This window comes from Capricornis sumatraensis, chromosome 20 (assembly GCF_032405125.1).
Source record: "Capricornis sumatraensis isolate serow.1 chromosome 20, serow.2, whole genome shotgun sequence".
In the NCBI taxonomy this organism is placed as follows: domain Eukaryota; kingdom Metazoa; phylum Chordata; class Mammalia; order Artiodactyla; family Bovidae; genus Capricornis; species Capricornis sumatraensis.
The window spans coordinates 40,536,681-40,563,588 of record NC_091088.1 but is presented as its reverse complement, the minus strand read 5'-3'; the positions used below and the strand labels follow the sequence as shown (position 1 = coordinate 40,563,588).

Sequence of the window (26,908 nt, the reverse complement as noted above, 5' to 3'; positions counted from 1 at the left end):
CCTCGGACGGGGTAAAGTTCTTCAATCTCAGTGCTTGGGGAATGTTGACTTTGAGGCAAAGCGGTGGCCTGGTGGGTGAACGTAATGGCGGGTGGGGGATCTGAAGGATTGGGTTCGAGGGGAGCTCTCTAAAGCATGATGGAAAGCTCCCTGGGTCTGCGGAGTTGAGGTCCTGTCTGTAGACCATGAAGTAGTTCTAGTTCTAGAAATTGATTTGGAAACGGGATCAACTGATTGATCTTTAGGGGTGAGGAATCAGTGTAGGGAAGAGAGATACACTCTTTGGGACAGAGCAGTGATGACTACAGGCTACCCTGTTTCCTTCAGTCAATCTGACAAGCCTTTTGTCTTTCAAGAACTACAGGCCCCTGTAGGGCCAGCTAATCACCTTTAAGGAGAATAGAAAGCAAAATCGTGTTTGCGTGCATATTCATGCTTTCTGGTCTAGGTGGAGTCCTTACTCTCAGCTTGTCGTGTTCAGTCTTAGCCATGTTAAGGGAGGCCAGGATTTAAAAGCTTAGATTAGTTTATTAGATTGGTTTTTCCACCTCTGCTTCTGAGAGTCTTATCACCATTTTACAATTTGTAATCCTTCTCTTCATGTCCCCTTTAATTCTTCTAGCCTCAAACATGACATGTGTAATTGTTTTTCTTTATATCTGAATATTTAAATCAGGCTTCTTATGAGAGAAAAGAACCTCACTCCCTTCTTCATTGCATGCATTTATTTTCTTTACCCAGATGTCAAAATTGGAGATGGCAGGTTTTTGTTGGAGAAGTGGACTTTTCCTCCCTTGAACAACCACCTTATTTTAACAATCTGCCCCACCTCCCAGCATTCTAATGCAGATTTTGAAACATTTAGAAAGTTTGAAAGAATTTTACAGTGAAACTATATAGCCACCACCTAGATTCTACAATGAACATTTGGCTGTAGTTGTTTAATCACATATCCTCTATCCATTCCTCCATTGATTCATCTTATCTTTTGATAAATTTAAAAATAAATTAGAAATATTGGTACATTGCACCTCAATCACTTCAATGTGCCTAAGTTTTACCTAGAATTTGTTAACCTGAAACAATTAGGTTTTGTTTTTGACCAGTAAAACAGGTTTATTTGGGAACAGTAAAGAACTGCAACTCAGGACATGCAATTATGGTGAACCACATGCAAGTCTGGTAAAGTGGAAGAGAGGAAACTTCTGTAGAAGACAAGGGGAAGTTGGGAAGGGCTGTTATATTAAAAAAAAAAAAAACAACAGGAAACTGGGAGTTTGAAGTTTAGTGACTTTTCATTGGCTGAGTTGTGGCAGTGTCTCATTGGTTGAGCTGTCCCAGGCAAGGAGAAAATCATTCATCCTCTGTTGGCCAATAATAGGGTAGGAATTTTAACATCAGCGTGTCAATTTTTGCAAAAGAAAAAAAATCAGTTGGAATTTTCATAGGGATTGTGTTTCATAGGGATCAATTTGAAGAGTATTGCTACCATAACAATATTGTCTTCTGATCCATGAACATGGAAAGATTTTCCATTTATTTAGGTATTTTAAATTATCTTTCAACAATGTTTTGAGTTTTCATAGTACAAGTATTTTACTTCTTTTGTTAAATTTATTCCTACTTTGTTCATTTTGATACTATTGTGAATGGAATTGTTTTCTTAATTTCATTTTTGTATTGTTCATTGCTAGCATATAAAAATACAGTTGATTTTTTATATTGATCTATACCCTTCAACCTTCTTGAACTTATTTCTAGTAATTTTCTAGTGAATTCCTCAGGATTTTCTATTGCGAGATGACATCATCTACAAATAGAGATAATTTTACTTCTTCCTTTCCAATATTGGTGCTTTTTATTTCCTTTTATTGCATAGATCTCTTTTCATTTTCCCTTTAGGAGGACCCTGGTACGCCTCATGAGTCAGCAGAGGATTTGTTTCATTTCAATGTCGGGGGCTGGCATTTCTCGGTTCCCAGAAGCAAACTCGCTCAGTTCCCAGACTCCCTGCTATGGAAAGAGGCTTCAGCACTGACCTCTTCAGAAAACCAGAGGTTGTTCATTGATAGAGATGGTTCCACATTCAGACATGTGCACTATTACCTCTACACCTCCAAACTCTCCTTCTCCAGCTGTGCAGAGCTGAACTTGCTCTATGAGCAAGCACTGGGTTTGCAGCTGATGCCTTTGCTGCAGGTAAGATATGCATATCTTCCAGGAGTGGTGCTCAATAATATAGGCTTTACATCGCTAAAACTTTGTGTCCTTTTATATATTGGTTGCTGAGATGATCCTCTAATGAGAAAGTGTGATGAGAGAGTTAAAATATTAAACAGTACACTGGAAATGCATGTTCTGAATAAAGGATTTCATCTTAACTCTGCCTTGTCTATACCAGCGGTCACCACAGACCCCCGGATAGACCTTTCCATCCCTGAGAGGGTGTTCTTAACTCTTGGAAATCCTAATTTAAGCTTAGTTTTGTTGTTGAATTTTGAAAGGTGAATACACTAGAAATTATAGGATTTACTACATGCATTGTGTCTGAGATTTAAAATCTGAAAGATGTGTCAGATAACATTACTTATCATTGTGCCTGTTAGGTACACAGTGTTCACTTACAGCAAAGCAAAAAGTCCTACAAACTGCAGAATCTTTCCTTTGTCTTCACTTCTCTGTTTTCCAAGACTATTCTTTTCTTGGTGTAAGAGCTTTAAATACCTTTACTTTGAAACCATCATAATATCACCAGAGAACATTACCTTCTTTCCTAATTTTTCTTCCAACTACAGAAATCATTTCTATGGTTTATCTTAAGTAGTTTATTTTTTGTTTTGAACAATGACTTCTTTAACTTGGAAGAGCTAAATATTATAACCGGGAAGGACCGTTGGTCTTGCTCCATATTAATTTCACTGTCTGGACAAGGTGGTGTTTACTCTGTCTTCAGAAGCACTGACTCAACAAGCCACAGTGCAGCTCAGTGTGCTACCAACTATGCCTCCCCAACACCTCAAAGAGGAGAACTGATGTAGTCCCTGTATATCTGAGTCATATAGGATCGAGAACATTTCACAATGCATGTTCTTATGGACACTGTTTACTAAATCAGTATTTAATATTTAAAAGGTATTATATATTTGGAAATCAAAATCCATATACTCCAGTGCAAATTGTTGTATATTCTTTTTATTTTTTTTTAAGTTCAGTACAGTTCAGTCGCTTAGTCGTGTCCGACTCTTTGCGACCCCATGAATCGCAGCACGCCAGGCCTCCCTGTCCATCACCATCTCCTGGAGTTCACTCAGACTCACGTCCATCGAGTCCGTGATGCCATCCAGCCATCTCATCCTCTGTTGTCCCCTTCTTCTCCTGCCCCCAATCCCTCCCAGCATCAGAGTCTTTTCCAATGAGTCATCTCTTCACAGGAGGTAGCCAAAGTACTGGAGGTTCAGCTTTAGCATCATTCCTTCCAAAGAAATCCCAGGGTTGATCTCCTTCAGAATGGACTGGTTGGATCTCCTTGCAGTCCAAGGGACTCTCAAGAGTCTTCTCCAACACCACGGTTCAAAAGCATCAATTCTTCGGCACTCAGCTTTCTTCACAGTCCAACTCTCACATCCATACATGACCACAGGAAAAACCATAGCCTTGACTAGACGGACCTTTGTTGGCAAAGTAGTGTCTCTGCTTTTGAATATACTATCTAGGTTGGTCATAACTTTTCTTCCAAGGAGTAAGCGTCTTTTAATTTCATGGCTGCAGTCACCAAGTTACCCACCTGAAATAAAAATTTTTTCAATTATCCCAGGAACTGAACACTAGAATTGCTTATAATTGCTTGAAATTCACTTTCAGGACCTGGAATGTCAAGATAGCTGCTGACTTTTTTTTTGGTTCCACCATATGACTTCTTCCCCAACCAGGGATCAAACCCAGGCCCTTAGCAGTGGAAATGCAGAGACCTTATACTGAACTGTCAGGGAATTCCCAAGCACCATTTAATGGGGGAAAGGAGGGAGTCAGTTGTTCATTGCAGAAAATCAAAGAGATCTATGCAACTTTTTGAAGAACTATTTTAAAGAGCACAAGGCTATTACACAATTTATCAAGCCCTTTAATTCCTTTGATGTCCTTATTTCCCAAATTGAGACAAAATATATTTGGGAAGCAGTTTCTAAATGGGAGGTAACAACTCAGCAGCCAATGAATTGGTCCAATTCCAAAGTTGCAAGTTGTGTGAGCAGTAGCAGTATTTGAAGAATCATATGGATCTGCCTCCCAAAACAGAGCATAAAACAAGTGCTTATGTTTCAGAAATGTTGCTCTCAAAGAAATAAACATTTAGGCCAACCCAGCTTAAGTGGTATTTATTCACTGAAGCAGAGTGTAAATACAGCTGGAGAAAAACACAGCAATCTCAAGCAAATCAATAGCCTCACACATTTCCATCACTTTCCTTACTGTTAAGCCCTGTCCACGTACTCAGGTTCTTGCCCAAATGTATAAACAGTTTGCTTGGAGAAAACGGAGTTTGCCAGTTCTTAGTCTAAAGACCCTCCTCAGGCAGCTGGCTTTAATGCATTTAGCCAGTATTTACTGAAAATTTTCTAGGTACCAGACATTATTCCTCTGGGTTTTAAGGAACACATAGGATGATCCAATAAAAATATAATGTTAACCACATTTGTGAGCCATATTTTTCTAGTAGACACATTTTAAAAAAGCAAGTGAAATTAACAGTATATTTTATTTAACTCAGTATATTTAAGTGTTATCATTTCAATATGTAATCGATATTTTCTTTTTTATAAAGTATTTATTTTTAATTCATTTATTTTTGGCTGTTCTGTGTCTTCATTGCTGCACACAGGCTTTCTCTGGTTGCAGTGAATAGGGGCTACTCTCTATCTGTGGTGCATGGTCTCCTCATTGTGGTGCCTTCTCTTGTTGCGGAGCATGGGCTCTATGAGCACAGGCTCTAGGACACTCAGGCTTCAGTAGTTGTGGGGCATGGGCTTAGTTACCCTGCTCATGTGGAATCATCCCACACCAGAGGTCGAACCTGTATCTCCTTCACTGGCAGGCAGATTCTTTAGTCATTGGATCACCAGGGAATTCCACGTAATCAGTATTTTAAAATTAATGTATTTTACATTATTTTCATGTACCAAGTCTTCAAAATCTGATGTGTTTTACACTTACAGCACATCTCAGATTCAGACTATCACATTTCAAGTAGTCAATAGCCACATATTGGACAACACTATTCTAAATTGTTCTAACCTATTAGTGCTGCTCATTGTAGACTTCTTCAGATTTAGCCCCTAACAATAAAAACGGGACTTTGCCTCCCACTAACTAAAGTTCCCATGCTCTTAACATGTGGCATATCCTACTCAGGATTATCTATAATATAGTAAGTTTTGTTGGAAAACCATACAGGAACCAACTAGTAGAATGAGATAGCAAGCCTCTGGAGGACAGGTGGTTGAGCTCACAGTCCTACTCTGCTCTCTACCCTTCCTCATTCCCTCACATCCCTACCCTTTATCTCTCTCATTCCTCCTTGCCATCTACCTGCCCATCCTACCTCCTTCCGGCCTATAGCTTTGGCCTTCAAAGGGCACACTCAATACCTATTATTGTCTTGATTCTAAGTGTAACATTAACATGTATTGAGCACCAATCACAGGCAAGTACTGGAGACACAGAATGAACTATATAGTCATATAAGGTCAGAGGTGTGTGCTATGAAGAATAGAGCAAGGTTTCCTGTGTAATAGTGAAAGAGGAAGACATTTCTGTATTCTAGAACTTCTTGGGGTTTCAGAATGTGTTTATATGATTTTCTCTTTAAAAAATTTTTTTGGTTCACTTTTTTTTTGTTAATTTCTTGGCCACATTGCATGGCATGTGGGATCTTAGTTCCCCAACCAGAGATTGAACCCACACTCTCTGTATTGAAAAGGCAGTCTTAACCCCTGGACCACCAGGGAAGTCTCTGATTTTCTTTTTTCCATGTGTAACGTTTATTTATTCTATCAGTCACCACCCTTATAGTACTGGAATATGTTGAAAGAATAAAACATTTATATCTAATCTGTTTTTTAATATACAGTTGTGTAGTATGTCATAAGGAGATAGCAAGTGACTGAGGTCAGCTACTCCTTTAGAAAGAGTGGTCAGGGCTGGATTTATTGAAGGCAATATTTGAGCAGAAGACTGAATGAAAAGGGGATAAGATATGGAGATGTCTAGGAAAAACCTTTGAGGCATAAGAACAACAAACACAAATGCCCTGAGGTTAGAATGGCTTGGAAGAGGCAGACTCAGCGGCCATTGTCAGGTGCAGTGAGAAACAGGGAGATACCAGGACTTCCCTGGTGGTCCAGTGGTTAAGACTCCACACTTCCACTGCAGGGGACAAAGATTCAACCCCTTGTCAGGGAACAAAGATCCAACATGCCACACTGTGGTGGTGGGGAGTAGAGAGATGTCAAAAGTAGATGAGGTCAGAGGTCAGAGGATGTTACAGATCAGATCTTACAGAGTTGTATAGGGGACTATACAGGATCTATTCTAAATGTTATAGGTAGCTTTTAGAGATGTTTAAAGAAAGAAAATTATCAAATTTAAAATTTTAAAAGATCATTATAGCTTGAGTTAAACAATGGTTGTGAGGTACAATGTCAGAAACATGATCAACAAAAGAATAAGATGAATTTTGAATTTCATCAGAATTCTAAAATTGTCCTTCAAAGGACACCATCGAGAAAGTGAAAAGACAACACACAGAATGGAACAAAATATTTGCAAATCACTTATCTGATAAGGGACATGTATTCAAAATACATAAAGAACTCTTACAACTAAACAACAGAAAGACAATCAAATTTAAATTGAGCAAAAGGGATTACCCTGCTGCTCCAGTGAAAGTCCACTGGAGAGTTGAGAGTCCACCTTCCAATGCAGGGGACACGGATTAGATCCCTGGTCCAGGATGATCCCACATGCCACAGAGCAAGTGGGCCCATCTGCCACAACTACTGAGCCCGAGCTCTAGAGCCCATGAACGACGACTAATGAGCCCACGTGTTGCAACTACTGAAGCCTGAGTGCCTAGAGCCTATACTCTGCCAACAAGCATAACCACCACAATGAGAAGCCCGCACATTGCAATGAAGAGTAGCCCCTGCTCACTACAACTAAAGAAAGTCTGCACTCAGCTACAAAGATCCGGTGCAGCCAATATAAATAAACTTAAAAAGGATTTGAATAGACATTTCTCCAAAGAAGATATACAAATGGGCAATAAGCACATGAAAAGGTGCTCAATATCACTAGCCATCAAGGAAATGCAAATCAAAACCACAATTAAGTTACCACTTCATACCCACTAGGATGCCTCTCATCAAAAAGACAGTAACAGGTGTTGGCAAAGATAGGGTGAAATTAGAACCCTCATACACTGCTGATAGGAATGTCAATTTGTACAACCTCTTTGGCAAGCAGTCTGGCAGTTCCTCAAAAAGTTAAACATGGTGTTACCATATGACCCAGCAGTTCCACTCCTAGGTATATACCCAAAATAAATTAAAACCTACAGAATGTCCACACAGACACTTCTAGACAAATGTTCATAGCAGAATTATTCATAAAAGCCAAAAAGTGAAAACAACCTGTATGTTCATCAGTTGATGAACAGACAAAATGGTATATTTATACAATGAAATGTTATTTGTCAATAAAAGGAATGAAGTACTGATACCTGTAACAATGAAAATGAACTTTGAAGTGTTATGCAAAGTGAAAGAATCAGACGCAAAGGACCGTATATTGTATGATTCCATTTATATAAAATGTGCAGAATAGGCAAAGTTACAGGGACAGAAAGTAGATCAGTGGTTGCCTAAGGCCAAGGTACAGGGTGAGAAGGATATAGTGAGCAAAAATGGGCAACGGACTCTTAAATGAGCATAGGGTTTCTTTTTATCATGTTAAAATAGATTGTGATGATGGCTGCACAATTCTGTGAATATGCTAAATATTACTGAATTGTATAATTTAGGTGAGTAAATTTTTTCATTTATATATATAACATGAAATTTATTCATGTTACATCTCCTGCATTGGCAGGCAGATTCTTTATGACTAACACCACCTGGGAAGCCCATATAATATGAAATTTATTCACATTAGAAATAATATGAAACATTTCAATAGAGCTATAAAAAATCATTAACTTCTGGCCTAACATTAGGAGTCAACAAACTACGTCATGGACCAAATTCAGCCCATTACCTTTTTTGTACAAGTTATGAACTAAGAATTGTTTTTATATTTTTAGATGGTTGAAATAAATCAAAAGAAATATATTTGTGACACATAAAAATTATATGAAAGTCAAATTTCAGGGTTCTGAGGTGCGGGCTCAGAGGGAAAAATCAGGAGTTTGGATTTGAATGTATTAAGTTTGACAGGCAAGAAAACGGTGCTCGTTAAAAATCTGGATGATGATGGGGGCAGGCAGCCAGATGTATAGATGTGGAATTCAGGGAAGCGATCAGGTCTAGAGACATAAATTTGAAGTCCTCAAGGTTGGTATGTAAATCCTCAAGCCTGGATGGTTAGGAATGTCGTATCTTGTTCACAGGGGGAGCAAAACTAGTCATTACAAGTCTGTACATTAATGCCACAGTGCTTCCTAGATTTTTCTGTGTAATTCGGGAAGTCCCCTTTGTGTAAATGTAAGCTACTCCAAGCCTCACACATACTGTCAGCTTGGTTGGGAGTCACAGCTGCTACTGCAAAGTGCGAAATTTTTCTTCAGGATAACTCACAAGGCTTCATGGTTCATGGCAGACTGTTGATTCCCTTTTTCTTGCCTGCCTAAAGTCCACCAAGGACTTAGTATGTTGACAGTACATGCTAATTGTATTTCCTTTTTCATGCCTTCTAAGGACTTGTAAGTTTAGAAACTTGAGTGTTCTGCCACCGGCAAGCAAACCAAATAGGCCTGCAACCCTTGTGCTCAAGGGGGCCAGAGAGTTTTTATGTTGATCACACTTTTAAGAAAAAAAGACCACTGACAAGTCTCACATTTCCAATTTCTTATGAGACAGATTTCCACTGTGATCTTGTAAAGGAAGGTTTCATAAACAGCAGATACTTACCCCAACAGTGTACCTCATCTGTAGATGTGGGTAAGTGGACAACTCAAGTATAAATGCTTCAACATGGCATCAGGGCTCCTCACAGGACAGCCCATCTGCTTGTCCTGGCTCACGTCCCAACACATAGATAAACCTACATGCATGCATAGACACACATGCATGCAGACATGCTCACACTCAAACACACACATACACACACGCCCACCTCTTAATGTCCAGTCATGTCACTGATCACCCTAAATGCTTCATCTCAACATTTTTTCACTTGCTGTTCCCACTTTCTAGAACATTTCCCCTTCAAGAATTAGCCGAAATGAGGCCCACAGAAAGACTAGCCTGATATTTCCGGGTAGTTTGCCTCTGCTCGGGCTTCCCTGGAGGCTCAGAGGGTAAAGCGTCTGCCTGCAACGCGGGAGACCTGGGTTCGATCCCTGGGTTGGGAAGATCCCCTGGAGAAGGAAATGGCAACCCACTCCAGTATTCTTGCCTGGAAAATCCCATGGATGGAGAAGCCTGGTGGACTGTATACTCCATGGGGTAGCAAAGAGTCGGACACGACCGAGCGACTTCACTTCACTTGCCTCTGCTCTCCGATCAGTGCTAATTCTGTTGGGACCATGTATTCATATGTCTTCCTCCCTCACTAGCTTGTATTCTTTTCATGTTTACATTCCCAGCATCACAGTACTGGGCCCATAGAGGGGTGTAATAAATATGTGCTGACCGAACACTGAATGATGTATCCAAGATAATGAGTGACGGCTGAATCTATTTCAGGGTGGGGGACTGGAGCTAGCAGTGGAGGGGCAGGTTAGAGATGCTGATAGGTGTGTCTTATTTGGCTTGTTTGGCTGATAGCATCTATTCTGCTTTTGTTCAACCGATCTTGCTCCTCTGAGCTTCCAAGTGGTGCTGGCCCTTCTTGTCTTTACAAAGCACTTGGAGATTTGCAAGCTCCCCCAGGCTCTCTTACCATCACATTCCTTCTAACAGCCCACATCAGAGCATAAGGCTTCTCTGAGCACTGCTGCTGTTTTGGAAAAGCTCGGTTAAGTCCCAGGGCTCTGCCAGTAGGACATTTGTCAGCCATCTTTTGGCAACTGTGCATACACACACTCGCCCCCATGCCATCAGTCTTGTGTTACTTCTGATTGACATGTTTTCACTATAATCTGAGCCAAAAGCAACATTAATTACCTTGTGCTAGCAGTTAGCCATTTGAATTTGGGTCTGTATTTCCCTAAAGAAATCCTCCCTCTAATTTCTAGGTCATAACATATGAAGAGTAAAAGTATTAGGAGTAGTATTCAGGGAGACAAAAGGGGAATTAAAGTCCATGGAAGACCAGCCACATTCTGGCAACTTTAGTCAGCAAAGCCAAGGGGCAGCTGAAAGCATAAGCTCTCTGAAATGCTCTTCACTCATTCATTCATTCCACAAAAATATATTGAGATCGCACAAACACTACTGTGGTTGCTGCAAATGCAGCAGAGAACAAAACAGACAGGGTCCTCATGGTCTTGAAGGTTATATATATTCGGGGAGACTGGCAGACAGTAAATAAACAAGTAGGTGTTATTGAGAATAATAAAGCAGAGTAAAGGGATTAGGGGTTCCATGGATTCTTAGAGCAGCCAAATGGCTTCCCATGAGTGGAAGGCCTTATATTTCTAGAAATCAGAGGAAGGATTGTCTGAGAGAGTTTAGGAAAAAACCTAGTTGAGGCTCCTGGGTCTAATGCATGCAGCATGTTCTTGACTGGCAAGAATTGCAATCCTTATAGATTTACTTGTTTGGGTTTTTTTTTTTTTCTTCCCTGTTTTAGATTTGTCAGACACCTCTTGGAGGAAATGATACTGCTCACACTTTACATTAGTGGAAGTAGCAGGAAATGGAGACAATTTATAAAAATTTCATTTTTATAAATTAGACCATTCCTTCAACTAGCACACCTCTCAAGCTAATTGAACTCTCACTTCTGACCTGCCTCAAAGGACACACCTGGGTACCAAACAGCACCTCCAAATAGGGGATTTAGGTCCATCCTCAAACAGATTGTTCTCCTGGGTGGCATTTCCCTCCCCCAAGATGTCCCCTCCCCAAAGGTCAATTTAGAATTGTTCAAGAGTGCCACTGTTCCTTCCACTGAGACAGAATCTCAGGATTTAAATCTGCTGCTGCTGCTGCTAAGTCGCTTCAGTCGTGTCCGACTCTCTGCGACCCCAGAGACGGCAGCCCACCAGGCTCCCCCGTCCCTGGGATTCTCCAGGCAAGAACACTGGAGTGGGTTGCCATTTCCTTCTCCTATTTAAATCTGCAGATGAACTAAATGGCCAGTTCAGGTTCTTGTGATCTGGTTAGATTAGAATAGGCTTCGAATGATAGGATGTCTCTTGCAAGCTCTCACTAGTTTCACTCCCTTTTCATACTACTTCACCCAATTTTGTTGTTGTTGTGCTGGGTCTCAGCTACAGCAGGCAACCATTTCTCAAATGAATGAATGACAGACTCTCTTCTGCTGTTTCACATATGCACTTTTCTCTTCCATTGTTCATTGCCTCCAGGAAAGCGCTCCCCATGACCCCACCATTATCCAGTCCTTCCACAAATCCACCAGCCACTCAAAGTTGGGAAGATTCCCCACTGTGGTCCCCTCCTTTTGCAGGTCTTAAGCAGTTATGGGGGTGCAGTTTATAGCCATGGCCACCAGAGGGCTCTTCTCAAAGCTCAGGATTCCTTGGGCAGCTTTTGGAGAGCACCTGTAACGTTAAGGCTGTATATTGTCACCCTGCTTATTTAACTTATATGCAGAATACATCATGAGAAACGCTGGGCTGGAAGAAACACAAGCTGGAATCAAGATTGCCGGGAGAAATATCAGTAACCTCAGATATGCAGATGACACCACCCTTACGGCAGAAAGTGAAGAGGAACTAAAAAGCCTCTTGATAAAAGTGAAAGTGGAGAGTGAAAAAGTTGGCTTAAAGCTCAACATTTAGAAAACGAAGATCATGGCATCTGGTCCCATCACTTCATGGGAAATAAATGGGGAAACAGTGGACACAGTGTCAGACTTTATTTTTGGGGGCTCCAAAATCACTGCAGATGGTGACTGCAGCCATGAAATTAAAAGACGCTTACTCCTTGAAAGGAAAGTTATGACCAGCCTAGATAGCATATTCAAAAGGAGAGACATTACTTTGCCGACAAAGGTCTGTCTAGTCAAGGCTATGGTTTTTCCAGTGGTCATGTATGGATGTGAAAGTTGGACTGTGAAGAAAGCTGAGCGCCGAAGAATTGATGCTTTTGAACTGTGGTGTTGGAGAAGACTCTCGAGAGTCCCTTGGACTACAAGGCGATCCAACCAATCCATTCTAAAGGAGATCAGCTCTGGGTGTTCTTTGGATGGACTGATGCTAAAGCTGAAACTCCAATACTCTGGCCACCTTATGTGAAGAGTTGACTTATTGGAAAAGACTCTGATTCTGGGAGGGATTGGGGTCAGGAGGAGAAGGGGATGACAGAGGATGAGATGGCTGGATGGCATCACGGACTCGATGGACGTGAGTTTGAGTGAACTCCGGGAGATGGTGATGGACAGGGAGGCCTGGTGTGCTCCGATTCATGGGGTCGCAAAGAGTCGGACACGACTGAGTGACTGAACTGAACTGTGTAGTAAGCAGGTTCTTTAATTAGTTTCACACTGGATCTGAGGTGTTCTGTCCATTATGAGGCTCTTAGAGAATAAAACAGCCACTCCAGTGTTCTTGCCTGGAGAATCCCAGGGACGGGGGAGCCTGGTGGGCTGCCGTCTATGGAGTTGCACAGAGTTGGACATGACTGAAGCGACTTAGCAGCAGCAGCAGCGGAGAATAAAACTGGTCATGTGGTGCCTTTAGAGGACTACTTTTTAATTATTAACTATAAATTACTCTTAAAGTTGTGTAAGATAATATTTATCACTCAAAATTATAAAGCAGAAAAAACTGCCTCAAAATCATAAAGGAAATATTCATCAATATTTTGAATAACAGCATATCATCTTATAGACTTAAATTTTTACCTGAATTGAGTGAGGTATTCAATTTATTTCAAAACACTTTAGCAAATCCTAGTATTTTTATTTTACCCCAGGATTGGTAGATATTTAAAATTTTCAAAGCAATAACCTTCTTTATCTAACAGACTCTAGATAATCTGAAGGAAGGGAAACACCATCTACGTGTGAGGCCTGCAGACATACCTGTTGCCGAGAGAGCATCTTTGAACTACTGGCGAACATGGAAGTGTATCAGCAAACCCTCAGAATTTCCTATAAAAAGCCCAGCCTTCACAGGTATCACCACAGGCTGACCTTTTCTGAAGCCCAGATTGGCTTTCCATTTGCTCACTCTTACAGAAGTGGAGAGTGCCCTGATTTCTGAACTAGTTCTAAATGATTTCTCTACCTTTCTGGCATCTCCTTTGATTTTGTACCTGCCACGTGCCCTCTGCATGGCTGCTTACCCACTGGAACCAAGCATCCTTCTCCATGTTCATTCCTCTGCATACTGGTTTCATCTGGACAAGGCTAGGCTGCCCTCCACCCTGTCCTAGTGGTCAGGGAACTCTACCATCAAGTCACCTCTAACCACCACACAAGGAATGTCTCCAAATGATCACTGCTTGGTGGGTGTCTTGTAGTATAGACTGACCTATTTGAGACACAAGAATAGACATTCATGATTACTGATGGGTTTACAGCTTTGCGGAGAGGTAAAAGGATCTATTTTATTTGTAGGTCATTTATCTGTAGTTGGTTTGACCAATTAGAAAGAAACAAATGAGTAACCAGTATGAATTTTTCAAAATTATTTTTCTATTTTATTACTTAAAAAAACTAAACTTCTCACCATAGCCCACCCCAGGCCCTTTCTTACTATCCTAACTTCATTTTGGCCATTTCCCTCCCCCATGCCTTCCTAAGCTCTGGTCACCTTGGCTCCCTTTCATTCCGTGAATCCTGCAAGTAATGTCTCCCCAACTGGAAACCAGTATGAATTTAATGACTTTAAGTATATGAGCCAAAATTTCACATGTCCCACTGCCCTTCACTGTACAATAGATAGATTTCTCTTGCCCTGTTCCCCACCACACCCTTGCCAAACCTAGGGTTACACTGAAAGGAGTGAGAAGGAGGAGGCATCTGGCAGGGGCCATCTCTGGGATGGTCTCTCCAGCTTCCTCTGGGCCTCCTGGGTCAGTTAGCACCCCACCTCTGAAAGCCCTGACCTCTGGAAGTTGGTGATGCCCTTCTGCACATTTTCCTCCAGGCCTACATGATAAGGCGCCTTTGGGACTCATGGATACACCATTGTTAGACACAGAAGAGGAAGTGCACTACTGCTTCCTGCCCCTAGACCTGGTGGCCAAGCATCCAAGCCTGGTGACTGAAGACAACCTGCTGTGGCTGGCTGAGACCATGGCCCTGATCGAGTGCGAGTGCAGCGAGTTCCGCTTCATTGGTGATTGTTTTATCATGGGGAGGGGAGGTGTGTAGGGGTGGGCGGATAGGGCCCATCCACCCCTCCTGACCCCACACCCCTTGGAGGCCCAGCTTGGGCCTTAGGGCCTCAAGACCTTCCCCGAGCAGAGCTGGTGGAAGCATGACAGAGCCTTCCTGGAGACAGATGGATTCCCAACCTTAGGCTGCCACTAGCCTCAGGGCTATTTTATTCCCTGTTCATTTTGGAAGGGCCTGGGTGTAAAGGGGCACTGGAAACCACCTGTAGTGTTATCAGGGGCCACAAGAGTTGATGTGAAGGGCAAGATCCTGAGCAGAACTCCAAACTACTCTTATTTCTCTGCTTTTATGTATCCATCTAGGCTGTAGACCTCAGTTTCTCTTGCCATAAAATGAGGAAATAGAGTTGTTTCAAAGGATAATCCCCTCCTGCTCTCATCTGCACTAAACTCAGGATAAAAGGGAAGAAGAGGGGATGTTGAAGGGTTCCCCAAAATCATTGCAGAATTGTCTGCTTGAGCTAGTGGCCTAAAGAGGGATAAAATTTTCAACCCTGGACAGAAGAGAGCCTCTGTTCTCCATTCCCCAGGACAGGCTCTGGTGAGGTGTGAACTGAACTGACTCTAAGATGCTGCTGCTGCCTAGACGAACAGGGAAGGAAACACCCAAATGGTACTGGGGCCCAAATGCCTGGAACCCCAGCCTTTCCTGTTCATAGCCACCTGGGAAGTTGTCTATAATATGTTTCTGAACTTCGAAGTTGATTCACACAGGACAGTAGCGCTGGTTCCATCTCTGCCTCCCACACTGCATCCAGGCAGGGGCAAACTGCACGTGCCACCTGCCAGCCCAGGCCCTTCCTCTCTAAGCGACAAGACAGCTCCCTGTTTTGGAATGACCTGCTCTTGGGTCAAGACTCAGAGGGTAAGTCTCAGGGCCAGTGTGCTCACCAGGACAGCCTGCCTGGCTTGGGAGCCCGAGGCCAGGCCATGGGAAGCCACACCCATGGACTTAAACACAGGAAAATAAAGTAATTTGGGATCTTTCACCTTGAAAACCACAGACTGAAAGCTAATCTAACCAGGTATGTTTCAGAAATTGTTTCAGAACAAGGAGAGCCTAGGATAAGCTGCAGCATCAAAAACCTCCCAAAACCTGGACCTACAATTAGATCAGAAATAAACTCCTTAACCCATTTTGTTTCCCTTTGCTTTTCAAGTGAATTTTCTCCGCTCACAGAAGATTTTGCTACCAGATAATTTCTCCAACATAGATGTGCTTGAAGCAGAAGTGGAAATTCTGGAAATCCCTGAGCTCAGTGAAGCTGTGAGGTTGTACCGAATGAACATGGGTATGTCCCCAGGGGAAACGTGCCCTCCCCTTGACATCCTAGGGCAGTCTGGGCTTTGACCAGAAAAGCCAAAAACAAACATCTTCCCTCCCACCAACCACTTTGGTTGGTGGTGACAGAAGCAGGTGTTTTGACCGACTTAGAATCTGAGAAGAGACATTTTAGCCTGAAACCTGGCATGCCCTCTGTCTGCTCAGTCTTCCCACTGAAATGTAGGTAGCTCAGCCCAGACTGGCTGGAGAGGGAGGCTGGGCCTGAGGGCAGGTTTCCCAAGGTCAGGGGAGGTCTGCCCTCCTTTTGGACAAGTCAAGCAATTGGGAACTTACAACTAACCCCCACCTGCCACTCCCATCCTTCTTCTTCCAGGCACAGCTGGAGGGCATGGGAAATTCTTGGGCGAATTCCCCATAGTACTTCAGTTATCCCACCCACCCCCAAATTCCCTTGTCCTTTCTACTTCGAACCCCTGGCTGCTGTGCCTGTTTCTGCCTGCTGCTGCTACTTCCTGACCCTGGTCCAGTCCAGGCCTTCAGGCTCCCAGTCCAATCTCATGCTAATTTGTTCCTCACATTTTTTTATTAGCCTTTCACCGTCTCATTTCGAAACCCTGCATGTCTATGGAAGCTACTGTATATATTGCAAGAGTCAACTACCTTTGCATGGCCTCAGCGGGCATTCTGAGAATGCATAGAACTCTTACACATGTGAAGTTTGGCCTGCATGTTGCCAGATATTTATTCTGTGGGAATCAGATCTTCCCTGCTTTGAGGCCCAGTTCTTCCAGATTTCTCCCCAGGCGATTGGAGTCCTATTCTATTTGGGGGTAGTAGAATCCTGCTGCAGGTCTCAGGAGCCTCTTAGGATCTTCCAATCCACTTCAGAGGGTATGAGTTCAAACCTCTCCCCCAGGTCTTCTGTTCCTCAGAGAACAGAAGTCAGAGAGCTGAGCAGAGCAGGGCCTGCTGCTCAGGAGTTATGTGAAGATAGAAGGGAGGCATGCTGCTGGACGGGCTCTGTAAGCCATCAGCAGCCCCCCAAACACAAACCCTGTTTTTTTGCCTTTCATAAAGCACCATAAGTAAGGGAAACAGCCCTGGTAGTCTTGAAAATAGAGTTACCCTCAAACCCCTGCTCTGGCCTACCTAGCTTTGCTGTTTGGGGCAAGGTACTTAGTAACTAACTACGCTCTCAGGACATAGTTTCCTCATCTGTGATAGGAGGAGAATACCACTCCCCTGCAGGGTTGGAGACAACCCACAAAAATTACCCAGCAGCTTGCCTTTGGCCCACGGGTGCCACTGGGCCAGGCTCATATAGACTGAGCATTATGGCCACTGCAGGAGAACAGTGAGCCAGGAACACGAACACCCAACCCTCAAGTAACACTAGACAGTGCGTCTCGGGAAAATTCTGCCCAGGCGTGTTAGGGACTGTGAGTCTGGGAAGCCTGTAATGATATCAGGTTCTCTGCTATAGTTGTCGTTCTTTACCCATGGATAATTAGAGCAGAGCTTAGAACTAAGGGAAATTCCTGCTGAGACTGGGCCCGATGGCTGTTCTGAAATTCAAGTGTTAGTGATACAGCAAATTAATCCATCTCCCACACCCACCTTACCTCCCAGGGGATAGGTTTGACCTCAAGCAGACTGAATATAAAAACTATACTGATGTTCAGCAGATTCAGATGTGGCTGTGCAAGGAAATAAGCTCCCACTAAGCCTCTTCAGTACAGATTTAAGACAACAGTTGGAAGCAAGACCCAAAGCTTCCAATACTGTTTTGACCATGAGCACCCTAGGAGTCACCCTTTCTCTCCGGCACAGGTGGCTGTTCCCGGACCTCCTGTCCTCCTCCAAGCCCTGGGAAGGGGGGCCGTTCAGCAGGCCTAGAGTCCGTGAAGCCACTGTACATGATGGCCCTGGGTCTGCTTGTCAAGTACCCAGACTCTGCACTGGGACAGCTCTGCATCGAGAGCACACTGGACGGGAGTAGACTGTACATCACCGGGAACGGGGTCCTCTTCCAGCATGTAAAGTAAGGCCCTCCTTAGAGAATGCTTCGTCCCACTCAGGCTGAGCTTTACCTTTCTCTAGGCTCAGCCTGGGGCCCTGTCCATAAGTCAGAGGAAATACAGGACAAACCCATCATTTTAGCCACTCCCACCATCTGCATCAGCACCACCAAATCTGGGCCTCAGAGGAGAGGCCTGGTGCCAAGGTGTATGGTTCCTAAGGTTCAAAGGTCTCAAACTGTTTCATATTTTCATCCTCTGAAATCCATCTTGGTTCTAGCCCTGTGCTAGGTCCAAGGTGGCCAGGCCACAGCCGCAACACTCAGGGTGCTGGATATTCCCCCTGCCATATTCCCCCTCCTACAAAAGTCCTCCCCAAGGACACACAGAAAGTCCAGAACCAGGGATAAGCACCCTGCGCCCCCTTCAAGAGCAAGGCAAAATAGGCTTCTTGAAGGAAGTGATACCTGGCCTATGCCCTGGGGAATTGTTCCTACTAGTGCTGGGCATGGATTCTAATCCTGTTTTATAGAAGGGCAAACAGGTTCTGAATAGAACTCTCTTAGGCTCACAAAATACACTGGTACCAAAACTAAAGATAGAAGTGGCTTTTCCTGAGCACCTGCGGAGAGGGTCAGCCAACCTCAAACACTATCTTATCCCAAGGGTGGGGCCTTTGTGACCCACCCCCATCCAACTCTCCCAGAGATGTCCCACCCCTGAGGTCACAGGCCACAGAGGGCAAAGAAAAGTGCCTTTAGAGGCAGTGGGGTTGATATTCAGGTCCCTAGCTTCTTTCCTAGGCATACAAGGTATCAGTTATCTCCCAAACCATGACAGGCTGCCACACAGTGATTGAGATGTCTTGGGGCAGAAATAGAGTGGCTAGGCCCTGGCTGGATTCTGGAACCCAAGACAGGGCCTGGAGGCTTGCAACTAGTCTATTTAGAGGGCTTTGCTGAAACAGGTCAAGCTCAGCCCCAAAAGGATGAGTCTACGTGTCCAAATTTACCCACTATGAGACATCAACAGAAACCAGTTAAGGAAATGATGTTAGTAGCCACAGGTTTGAGTCAGTGTTTAAGGCAAGACCTTCTAGATATGGAAAGTTGACAGGCTGGACTCCCTTGGGGTGCAGTGCTGGATCGCTCTGTGACAGGTCTTTCCTCTCGGCAGGAACTGGCTGGGGACTTGCCGTCTGCCCCTGACTGAGACCGTTTCTGAGGTGTATGAGCTCTGTGCCTTCCTGGACAAGAGGGACATCACCTACGAGCCAATGAAAGTGGCTCTCAAGACTCATCTGGAGCCAAGGACTCTGGCATCCATGGATGTGTTCAGTAAATAAAGAAGCTTCTCAGTTTGGATGCAGCATCAGAGGAGGGTCTAGGGGATAGGAGAGGAAAGATAAAGCTGGCCAGAGCCAGGAACTATAGATGGAACAGGAAAGGAAAGCCAGACTAACATTTGTGGGTTTTGCCTAAAAGGAAACTTTCATGTTAGGTGACCCCCTCCCCACACCAAGCCCACAAGTAGCCTCAAGTATTACAGGCTGAGCAGCGCAGACGGGCCCAGTGGGGGCTGCATGGGTCCCCAAGGGCAGGCCCGCTCTGGCCCTGGGAGCTGACACTGTGCCCCTTGGGTCTTCACAGCCATCCAGAGAAGAATGGTCCCTGGGTTCATTTAACAGAGGACACGGAGGCTCAGGGAGGGAACCTGCTCAAATTATGAGATTGTGGTCAAGCTGGGATTAAAATCTGAGTCTAAAGCCAATGTTGTTTCACCAGCTGCCTATAACTGTTTACTAACAGAAAGTTTTATATCAACTTATGCTATATTACTATCATTCAGAAACAATGTTTATTGGAGCACCTACCATAAACCAGGACATCAGATAACACTAGGAGTATAGAAGAGAGCAAAACAGACCCAGTCTCTTATTTTCACAGGGTTCACAGTCTAATGATATACCTCTTGGTTATATTGTCTGTTTATATACCCTTCATTCATGACAGTTCACTAGAAACTGATTCTCAAATACCAAAACAAAGCCTAAGTCTAGTCATCCCCAGGAAAATGGTCATGAATTCACCTTCCCGGAATAAAGCCTATTCTCAAGGCTTGGTCTCTGTAATGATTTGATGAGAGGCTGGGTGTGTGATATCTGCCAAACCATAAGCACAAACATACAGAGGGACTCCTAGCTCCAGTCTGAGTGGCCGTGTGGAAAATTACACACCCAGGACACATCCAGCCAGAAACTGAAGAGCTTAGCAATGTAGGCAGAAAGGAACATTAGTCAAGCTTTCTTGGGAGAGGTGGGCTAGAGGTAGAACAGTGGTGCCCTTGGGGTTGGTGGCCCTCCACCAACTCAGAATCACCAGCTGACCCTCCAAGCTACTGTTCTAAACCCATATCACCACCCAGGAAACTCTATGGTAAGCCACAGGGAAGGCCTGAGGAGCAGAGAGGGCTGGTGTTAGGGATTTCTGCTTCTCAGAGTAGGCAACAAAATATGACTGATAAAGATACTGAGTCTTAACATGTGATACCTTATTGACAAAATGCCCTACCTAATGTCCTTCTGGCCATGTGACATGTTCACTCTCATTGGTTTCCTTAGATGAGGAGTGGACGGCAGAAATCACTGTGTATTCCTCCCAACAGATTATCAAAGTTTATGTTGGAAGCCACTGGTATGCAACCACCCTGCAGACCCTGCTGAAGGTACTGCTGGCCTGAGGCTGCCCTCCTCTCCTTGCAGCTTCTGTGGCTGAGATCCTCTGGAACCTGTCACTGACTCTCACTCAGCTTCCAGCACCTGCTTAGATCAAGGATTTTTCCCCCTACTCCTAGGTCTTACTGCATGAGCAGCAGGCTGGGAAAGCCTTCAGGAGTCTGGGTAGGGAGGGGCCTGGACCAAGGCAGGATGTAGGGTAAGGTCCCTGATGCCTCAAGAGAGTGGTTGAGGAGCCAGCAATACTTCAAGCAGAGATGACATGCTTCTCTCTGGATTCTCTGCTCCTCATGTGTCTCCTTGTGGCCAATAAGACAGGGAGATAGAAATCCCAAAGCCTCTGCTCTGGAATGGGTGGGAAAACGAAGACTGCCCTTCTCCTTAATGAGGACATAGCCCTTTAACTAACAGACTAACAGACTAACTAACTAACAGACTAACAGAGTCTGATGTCCAACCCTTTGCAGTATCCAGAACTGTTGTCCAACCCTCAGAGAGTGTACTGGATAACATACGGACGAACCCTGCTGATCCACGGGGATGGCCAAATGTTCCGACACATTCTCAACTTCCTGAGGCTTGGAAAACTATTTTTACCATCTGAATTTAAGTGAGTGAAGGAAGGAAATCATATGATGAAACTCCCATCCCTCTGCAAGGAGGAAATTTGAGTTTGCAGCCTTGACGGAGGAGATTATGTTATTTCCAACATGTGAACTGCTGTTCGGAGCAGCCGCTCTGGAGTCCAACAACCCCAGCCACATTCCCACTCCAGATGCCCAGTGTGACTGCTTCTTGTCATTCACAGGGAATGGCCCCTCCTCTGCCAGGAGGTGGAGGAATACCACATCCCATCTCTCTCAGAAGCACTTGTCCAGTGTGAGGCATACAAGTAAGGAAATCACTCCCTTGATACCATGATCTAAAGTTTGAACCTTTATATGCCTCTTGGGAATCCTGTCCTAAGTCCTACCTCCCAGTAGGACCTGTTCTCCTTAGGGTTAAGGGGGTGGGGCAGGCTCAGGACTGGGAAGGGACCTAAGCAAAACTCTTTAAGGCCCCTCCTCCCTGAGTGAACTCTCAGCCAAAGGGCACACCTGGTCAATGGACTAGTGGAAGCTTCTGCTCACTAACCAAACCCTCTTGGGATCTGCAGGTCATGGATCCAGGAGAAAGAATCTGAAAGTGAAGAAGCTTTTCCCATCAGAAGGCTGCACGTGGTAACAGAAGGGCCAGGGTCACTGGTGGAGTTCAGCAGAGACACCAAAGAAGTAAGTTCCAGCCTCCTCTGGTTTGGTGGTGTCCTGAAAGGGCACCAGCACAGGGCTCAGGGGGCAGATCCCACTAATGGGGAGCATGGCAAAATGAAAGAGACAGGCCTACATGGCTCTAGCACAGTGACTGGTTTCTGAACACAAGTAAGTGCTGGCCCCATGAGGCCTGGCATGCTGATATGCCCTTTTGGTGTTTGAGAGGCCTGTGGGCTGGTTACCAACCCCACTCCAACTGAGCAGATCTCAAATGTTAGACCCACGTGGGGGATGACATTGTTCTGGGTAAGCAAGTGAAATCTTAAGAGACCCAGCTTATCAGATCTTGGGTAAGGCTTCAGTGTGGAAGTACAACATGCCCAGAGCTGCTGTGCCCTTTCCCCAGACCACGGCTTGCATACCAATGGAGTTCCAAGACTGCAATGACCGAACTCTGTGGAACAAGGCCAAGGGGACCCTGGCCAGGTCCAGCCAGATAGAGGAGGCCGAACAGTACTCCCAGACAATCCAGATGTCCTTGTGCCGAGGTGCCAAGAGGGCAGGTAATCCCAGCACATACTCACACTGTCCTGGCCTATGTGCCAACCCTAGACACTGGGGGGACCACCCTGAGAGTCCTCCCAAGAAGAAGTGTACCACTGTCAACCTCACACAGAAATCTGAAACCAAAGACCCTCCTGTCACCCCCATGCAAAAACTTATCTCCCTGGTAAGGGAGTGGGACATGGTCAACTGCAAACAGTGGGAATTCCAGCCACTGTCAGCCCCCCGGAGCAGCTCCTTGGAGGAAGCCACCCTGCAGCACTCCTCAGGAAGTGAGGCTGTTTCCCAGCCCAGCACCTCAGCTTCCCGGAAAGGCCATTCCACAGCCTCAGAGAAGGACCCAGGCCCACAGGCAGGGGCTGGAGCCAGAACCAAAGACAAGGGGCCAGAGCCAAACTTTAATCCATACTTCCCCATGAAAAGAGCTGTCACCCTGAAGGACTGGGGCAAGCAGAGGTCAAAGGAGAGAGGTGAGTCCTGTCCCATCCTTGACCTAAGTCCCATTTACAACAGAGAAGGCAAACCTTGGCCAAGACCACAGAGTGAGTTAGTGATTAAAGGAGACTAGAACTGCATTCACTACTGCCAAGCAAAAGACCCAGAAACGACAGGCACACTGGCATGGCCTGGGGGCTTGAGAAGCCACATGAGGCATATGAAAGGAAGGACCTATGAAGCAATAGGGGCACAAAGAAGGGTTCAGGGCTGAGGAATCAACGGAGGAAAGGAGAAATCTTGGGTGCTTGTAGAAACCTAAATCATGGGTCTAGCAGCTGGAAACCAGTCTTCATAAAGTGATGAAAGATAAGGCTGAAGACATTAGGAATCAGGACAGGTCTTGTGGGTCAAGTTCAGGACCTGGTACTTTGTTCCAGTTCTAAGTGGAGCAGCCAGCCACTGAAGCATTCTATACACGGGAGCAAGCACAATCAGGTATGTATTTAGAAAGTTTGTTCCAGGGGCAGAGGAAATGCAGTAGCAGAAGGTAAGTGTTGGAAGTGCCAAGACCATCCTAGGTGAAACAGGTTAGGCAGTTGGAGGAAATAGGAAAGGATTGGGCCAAGGAGGGGACAGGTTTCTGATTTGGGTGACTGCAAGAGGGTGGACAGTTACTGAGGTGGGAAGGAGAGGAATAGGACTTGGGGAAGAGGACACAGTGTGTATCAAGTACTGATGGGCGTCCAAGGGGAGAAGTCCAGGAGACAGGAGGGTATATGGGGACCAGGCTGAACAGAGAGGAATGTGTGTGGTGGAGAAGTGAGGAGCAGCCCAGAGAAGTGGGCTGAGAACTGCTATTATGGACTGTTTCCTCTGCTCTCTCAAAGCCCTTCCTATAGTATTCTGTCATTTTCTCTTTCAATGGCTTGTGTCATGCTTGGAGGGGTCTTCTGGGGCCCTGCCTGTGAGCCCCTAGTTGGTTTGTCAAGCATGTTCTTCAGAGTAGACATGCATCAGCAAACCCCCCCACCCCCCCCAAAAGCTCATCTCATAATTTTACAAAGATTTCCAGTCCCCAGCTGGGTTGTGATCAGCTCTATTTACTACTAGCCTAGTTCAACAGATGATTTGGAAAGTTCCTTGGAGTTCTGAAATTGACGATGTGGCTTGCAGTGATTCCAGGGCAATGAAGAGAGGAGAGTTAGAACATGGCCCTGCCAGCCAAGGCTCCCGCTTCTGAGAAGCTGGAGGCGAGGGCTGGTTACTGACTGCACTGGTCTGTTGCTAGAGGTCTCCTCCCTGCTTGGGCTCTGATGGAGCTTAAGGAGAGACCTCTCCCCACGTTTTTTTCACAGAAAGTCCTGCCCCTGAGCTGACCCTGCCTGAGGCCAGTGAGGGGGACAACACAGGGGTCATCCTCAAGGTGACCCACCCCCCCGTGGTGGGCAGTGATGGCTCGTGCATGTTCTTTGAGGACAGCATCATCTACACCACGCACATGGACCACCTCAGGCGCACGCCGCCCCCAGCCAGCCCCCAGCTCCGAGGTGAGCCCCATGGGCAGATGCCTGAGTCCCCAGCCAGGTACTTCAGGGATAGGGTCTCCTTGGAAGCCCTGCACTTCTCCCCCTAACCAAGGCTGGCTCTGAGACCCTTGCCATGGCAGATGTGGCACACCCCCTCTCTCCTCCACAGAGGTGACTTTCCTGAGTTTCTCTCTGTCCTGGGAAGAGATGTTTTACGCACAGAAATGTCACTGCTTCCTGACTGACGTCATTCTGGATTCCATCCGGCAAAATGACCCCAAAGTCATCACAGCCAAGGTGGTCTCCCTGGTCAACCGGCTGTGGGTACGTGTGATTGGCCCCAGGCCCTGTTCCTTCTCCACTGTCCCCTCGCTTCCACAATAATAGTGCAAGACAAGAGGGAGCAGCCAAGACAAGGGAGAGCAGCTAGGGGGAGAGATCAGGGGCAGAAGGGTGGCAAGAAGGGTAGGGACTGGGAGACAGGGCGGCAGCATCTGGGCCGAGCCATGGCCAAGAGGCAGTTTGAAGTTTCGGTACCCCTTGACCTCTGCGGCTTCTGCAGGCCCAGAGAAGCCCCTGCTCCGCATCCCACTCTAAGGGGCTGGGAGCAAATGTGTGTCAGGCTGTGGCCTCCAGCCCTGCCTGACTGTGGGCTCTTCTGGCAGACCCTGCACATAAGCCCCAAGCAGTTTGTGGTGGATTTGCTGGCCATCACTGGATTCAAGGATGACCGGCACACCCAGGAACGCCTATACAGCTGGGTTGAGGTGAGGACCACCTGTACCCCACGGGAAATGGCGACCCTCTGGATGCCTCGGATGGACACTGTCTTGCTGTGTGACGGCCAAGCCAGTGCTGCCCAGAAGGCAAAGACAGGGAACTAGAACTCTAGTCGCTGGTCCCAGGGAGGGAGGAACAGTGGCTGAAATTAACCTGTCCAGAGTGGGCAAAAAGCAGTGTTTGGGTCACCACTTTTTGTAGTTTTCTCCCATGTTTACCAAATTAGCCTTCATCACTAACAACCCTGACCAGGGATGCACATCATATGAGCTCGTTTTGAGGTGTTGAAATCAGAGAAACTATTGGCAGTCACATGCTTTCAGTGAGTTATAGATACCAACATCACCTACTCAGCCATGATGTCAATACTTTTGTATTATACATTCCTTTTCTACTTAAGCTGCTATAAACCAGTTTTTGCAAAGAAAATTCTTCAATAAGGGCAAAGGAATAACTCAGGTTTTTGTTTTTTGAGTCCTTAAAATAATTTCAGGATTCAAATTTTTATTTGAACGTTGGCGGTGAAAAAGATTTGGCTAATTTTTCATTAATCTGGTATTTCTGTAATCAAGTACATTATTATAACACCTTTCACCATAAACATAATAGTGCCAAGTCACTAGCCTCTGCCTAGTCTGTTGACTGGAAATGAAGTCAGCATCTGCGACTAGGAAGTGGAAAACCAGTGACAGGAAACATGCACTTTAGATCCTCTATTCATTTCATTCTGTGCCCTGGCAGCCACTCTGAGCCCCAGGTCTGTGAGATGCCTTTAGGCAGAACGGAGGTCAACAGCACCAGCTGGCCTTGCCCCCAACCCTGCCCCCACCCAGACACCAGGACCTCACAAAGCTAGAATAGCAGCCAGCTAGGAATAAGACCAGCCTTTCCTTCCAGCTCACGTTGCCTTTCGCCAGGAAATATGGCCGCTGTGTGGACCTGCTCATCCAGAGGGGCCTGTCAAAGTCTGTCTCTTACTCTGTCCTGAGCAAGTACCTACAAGATGGCTAAGGTGCCCAGCCATGCTTGGGGAGATACGCTGCCCCCACATCCCACCCATCCCATCACCAAGATGCATTTAAACCAACGATGTCCCCACCGAAGGGTGCATTATCAGTTTATTTTTTTAAATAAAGAATAAATCACGAGTCAAGGGTCTGGACTCCATCTCTGAGAACCAAATACCTTACAACCAGTGAAATAATCTTATACAACTCTAACTGAAAGCTATTCAAAAACCTCTGAGTCCATGTAACCAAACTGGACTGGGGAGCTAGGGCATGCAAGAGGAAGAGTCCAGCAGGGATGAGCCTGGCTTTGAGACCCGGAGTTGGGAAGCAGTGGCGAGGAACCCACCTCTGTTCCTCCTGAAGGGTGGGGCAGCTTAGTCACTACCAGAGCCACTCAACATCCCACTAGCCTACAGCATAGAAATAAACATCCACCTTCTGCTCTGGGTGGGAGAAGATGGGGACAGAAGGGGACATGGGCCAGGAACCCAAAATGAGGGTGCTTATTTAGGCTCTGCTGCCAGAATCCCCTGGAGAGGTCATTGCCAATCTGTCCAATGGA

The 26,908-nt window shown here is 45.4% G+C and overlaps 1 protein-coding gene across 1 annotated transcript; it reads left to right on the top strand.

The window, feature by feature from the left end:
• The first annotated feature begins 1,159 nt into the window (after positions 1-1,159).
• KCTD19 (potassium channel tetramerization domain containing 19) lies at positions 1,160-26,347 on the top strand. The gene is made up of 16 exons (XM_068993031.1): positions 1,160-1,177; positions 1,903-2,199; positions 13,365-13,515; positions 14,492-14,683; positions 15,902-16,033; positions 17,857-18,067; positions 19,221-19,381; positions 20,665-20,768; positions 21,246-21,388; positions 21,587-21,670; positions 21,935-22,049; positions 22,435-23,062; positions 24,386-24,577; positions 24,726-24,880; positions 25,222-25,323; positions 26,234-26,347. Exons 1-16 carry the CDS (start codon positions 1,160-1,162, stop codon positions 26,345-26,347), a joined length of 2,799 nt encoding a protein of 932 aa, XP_068849132.1.
• The last annotated feature ends 561 nt before the right edge of the window (positions 26,348-26,908 follow it).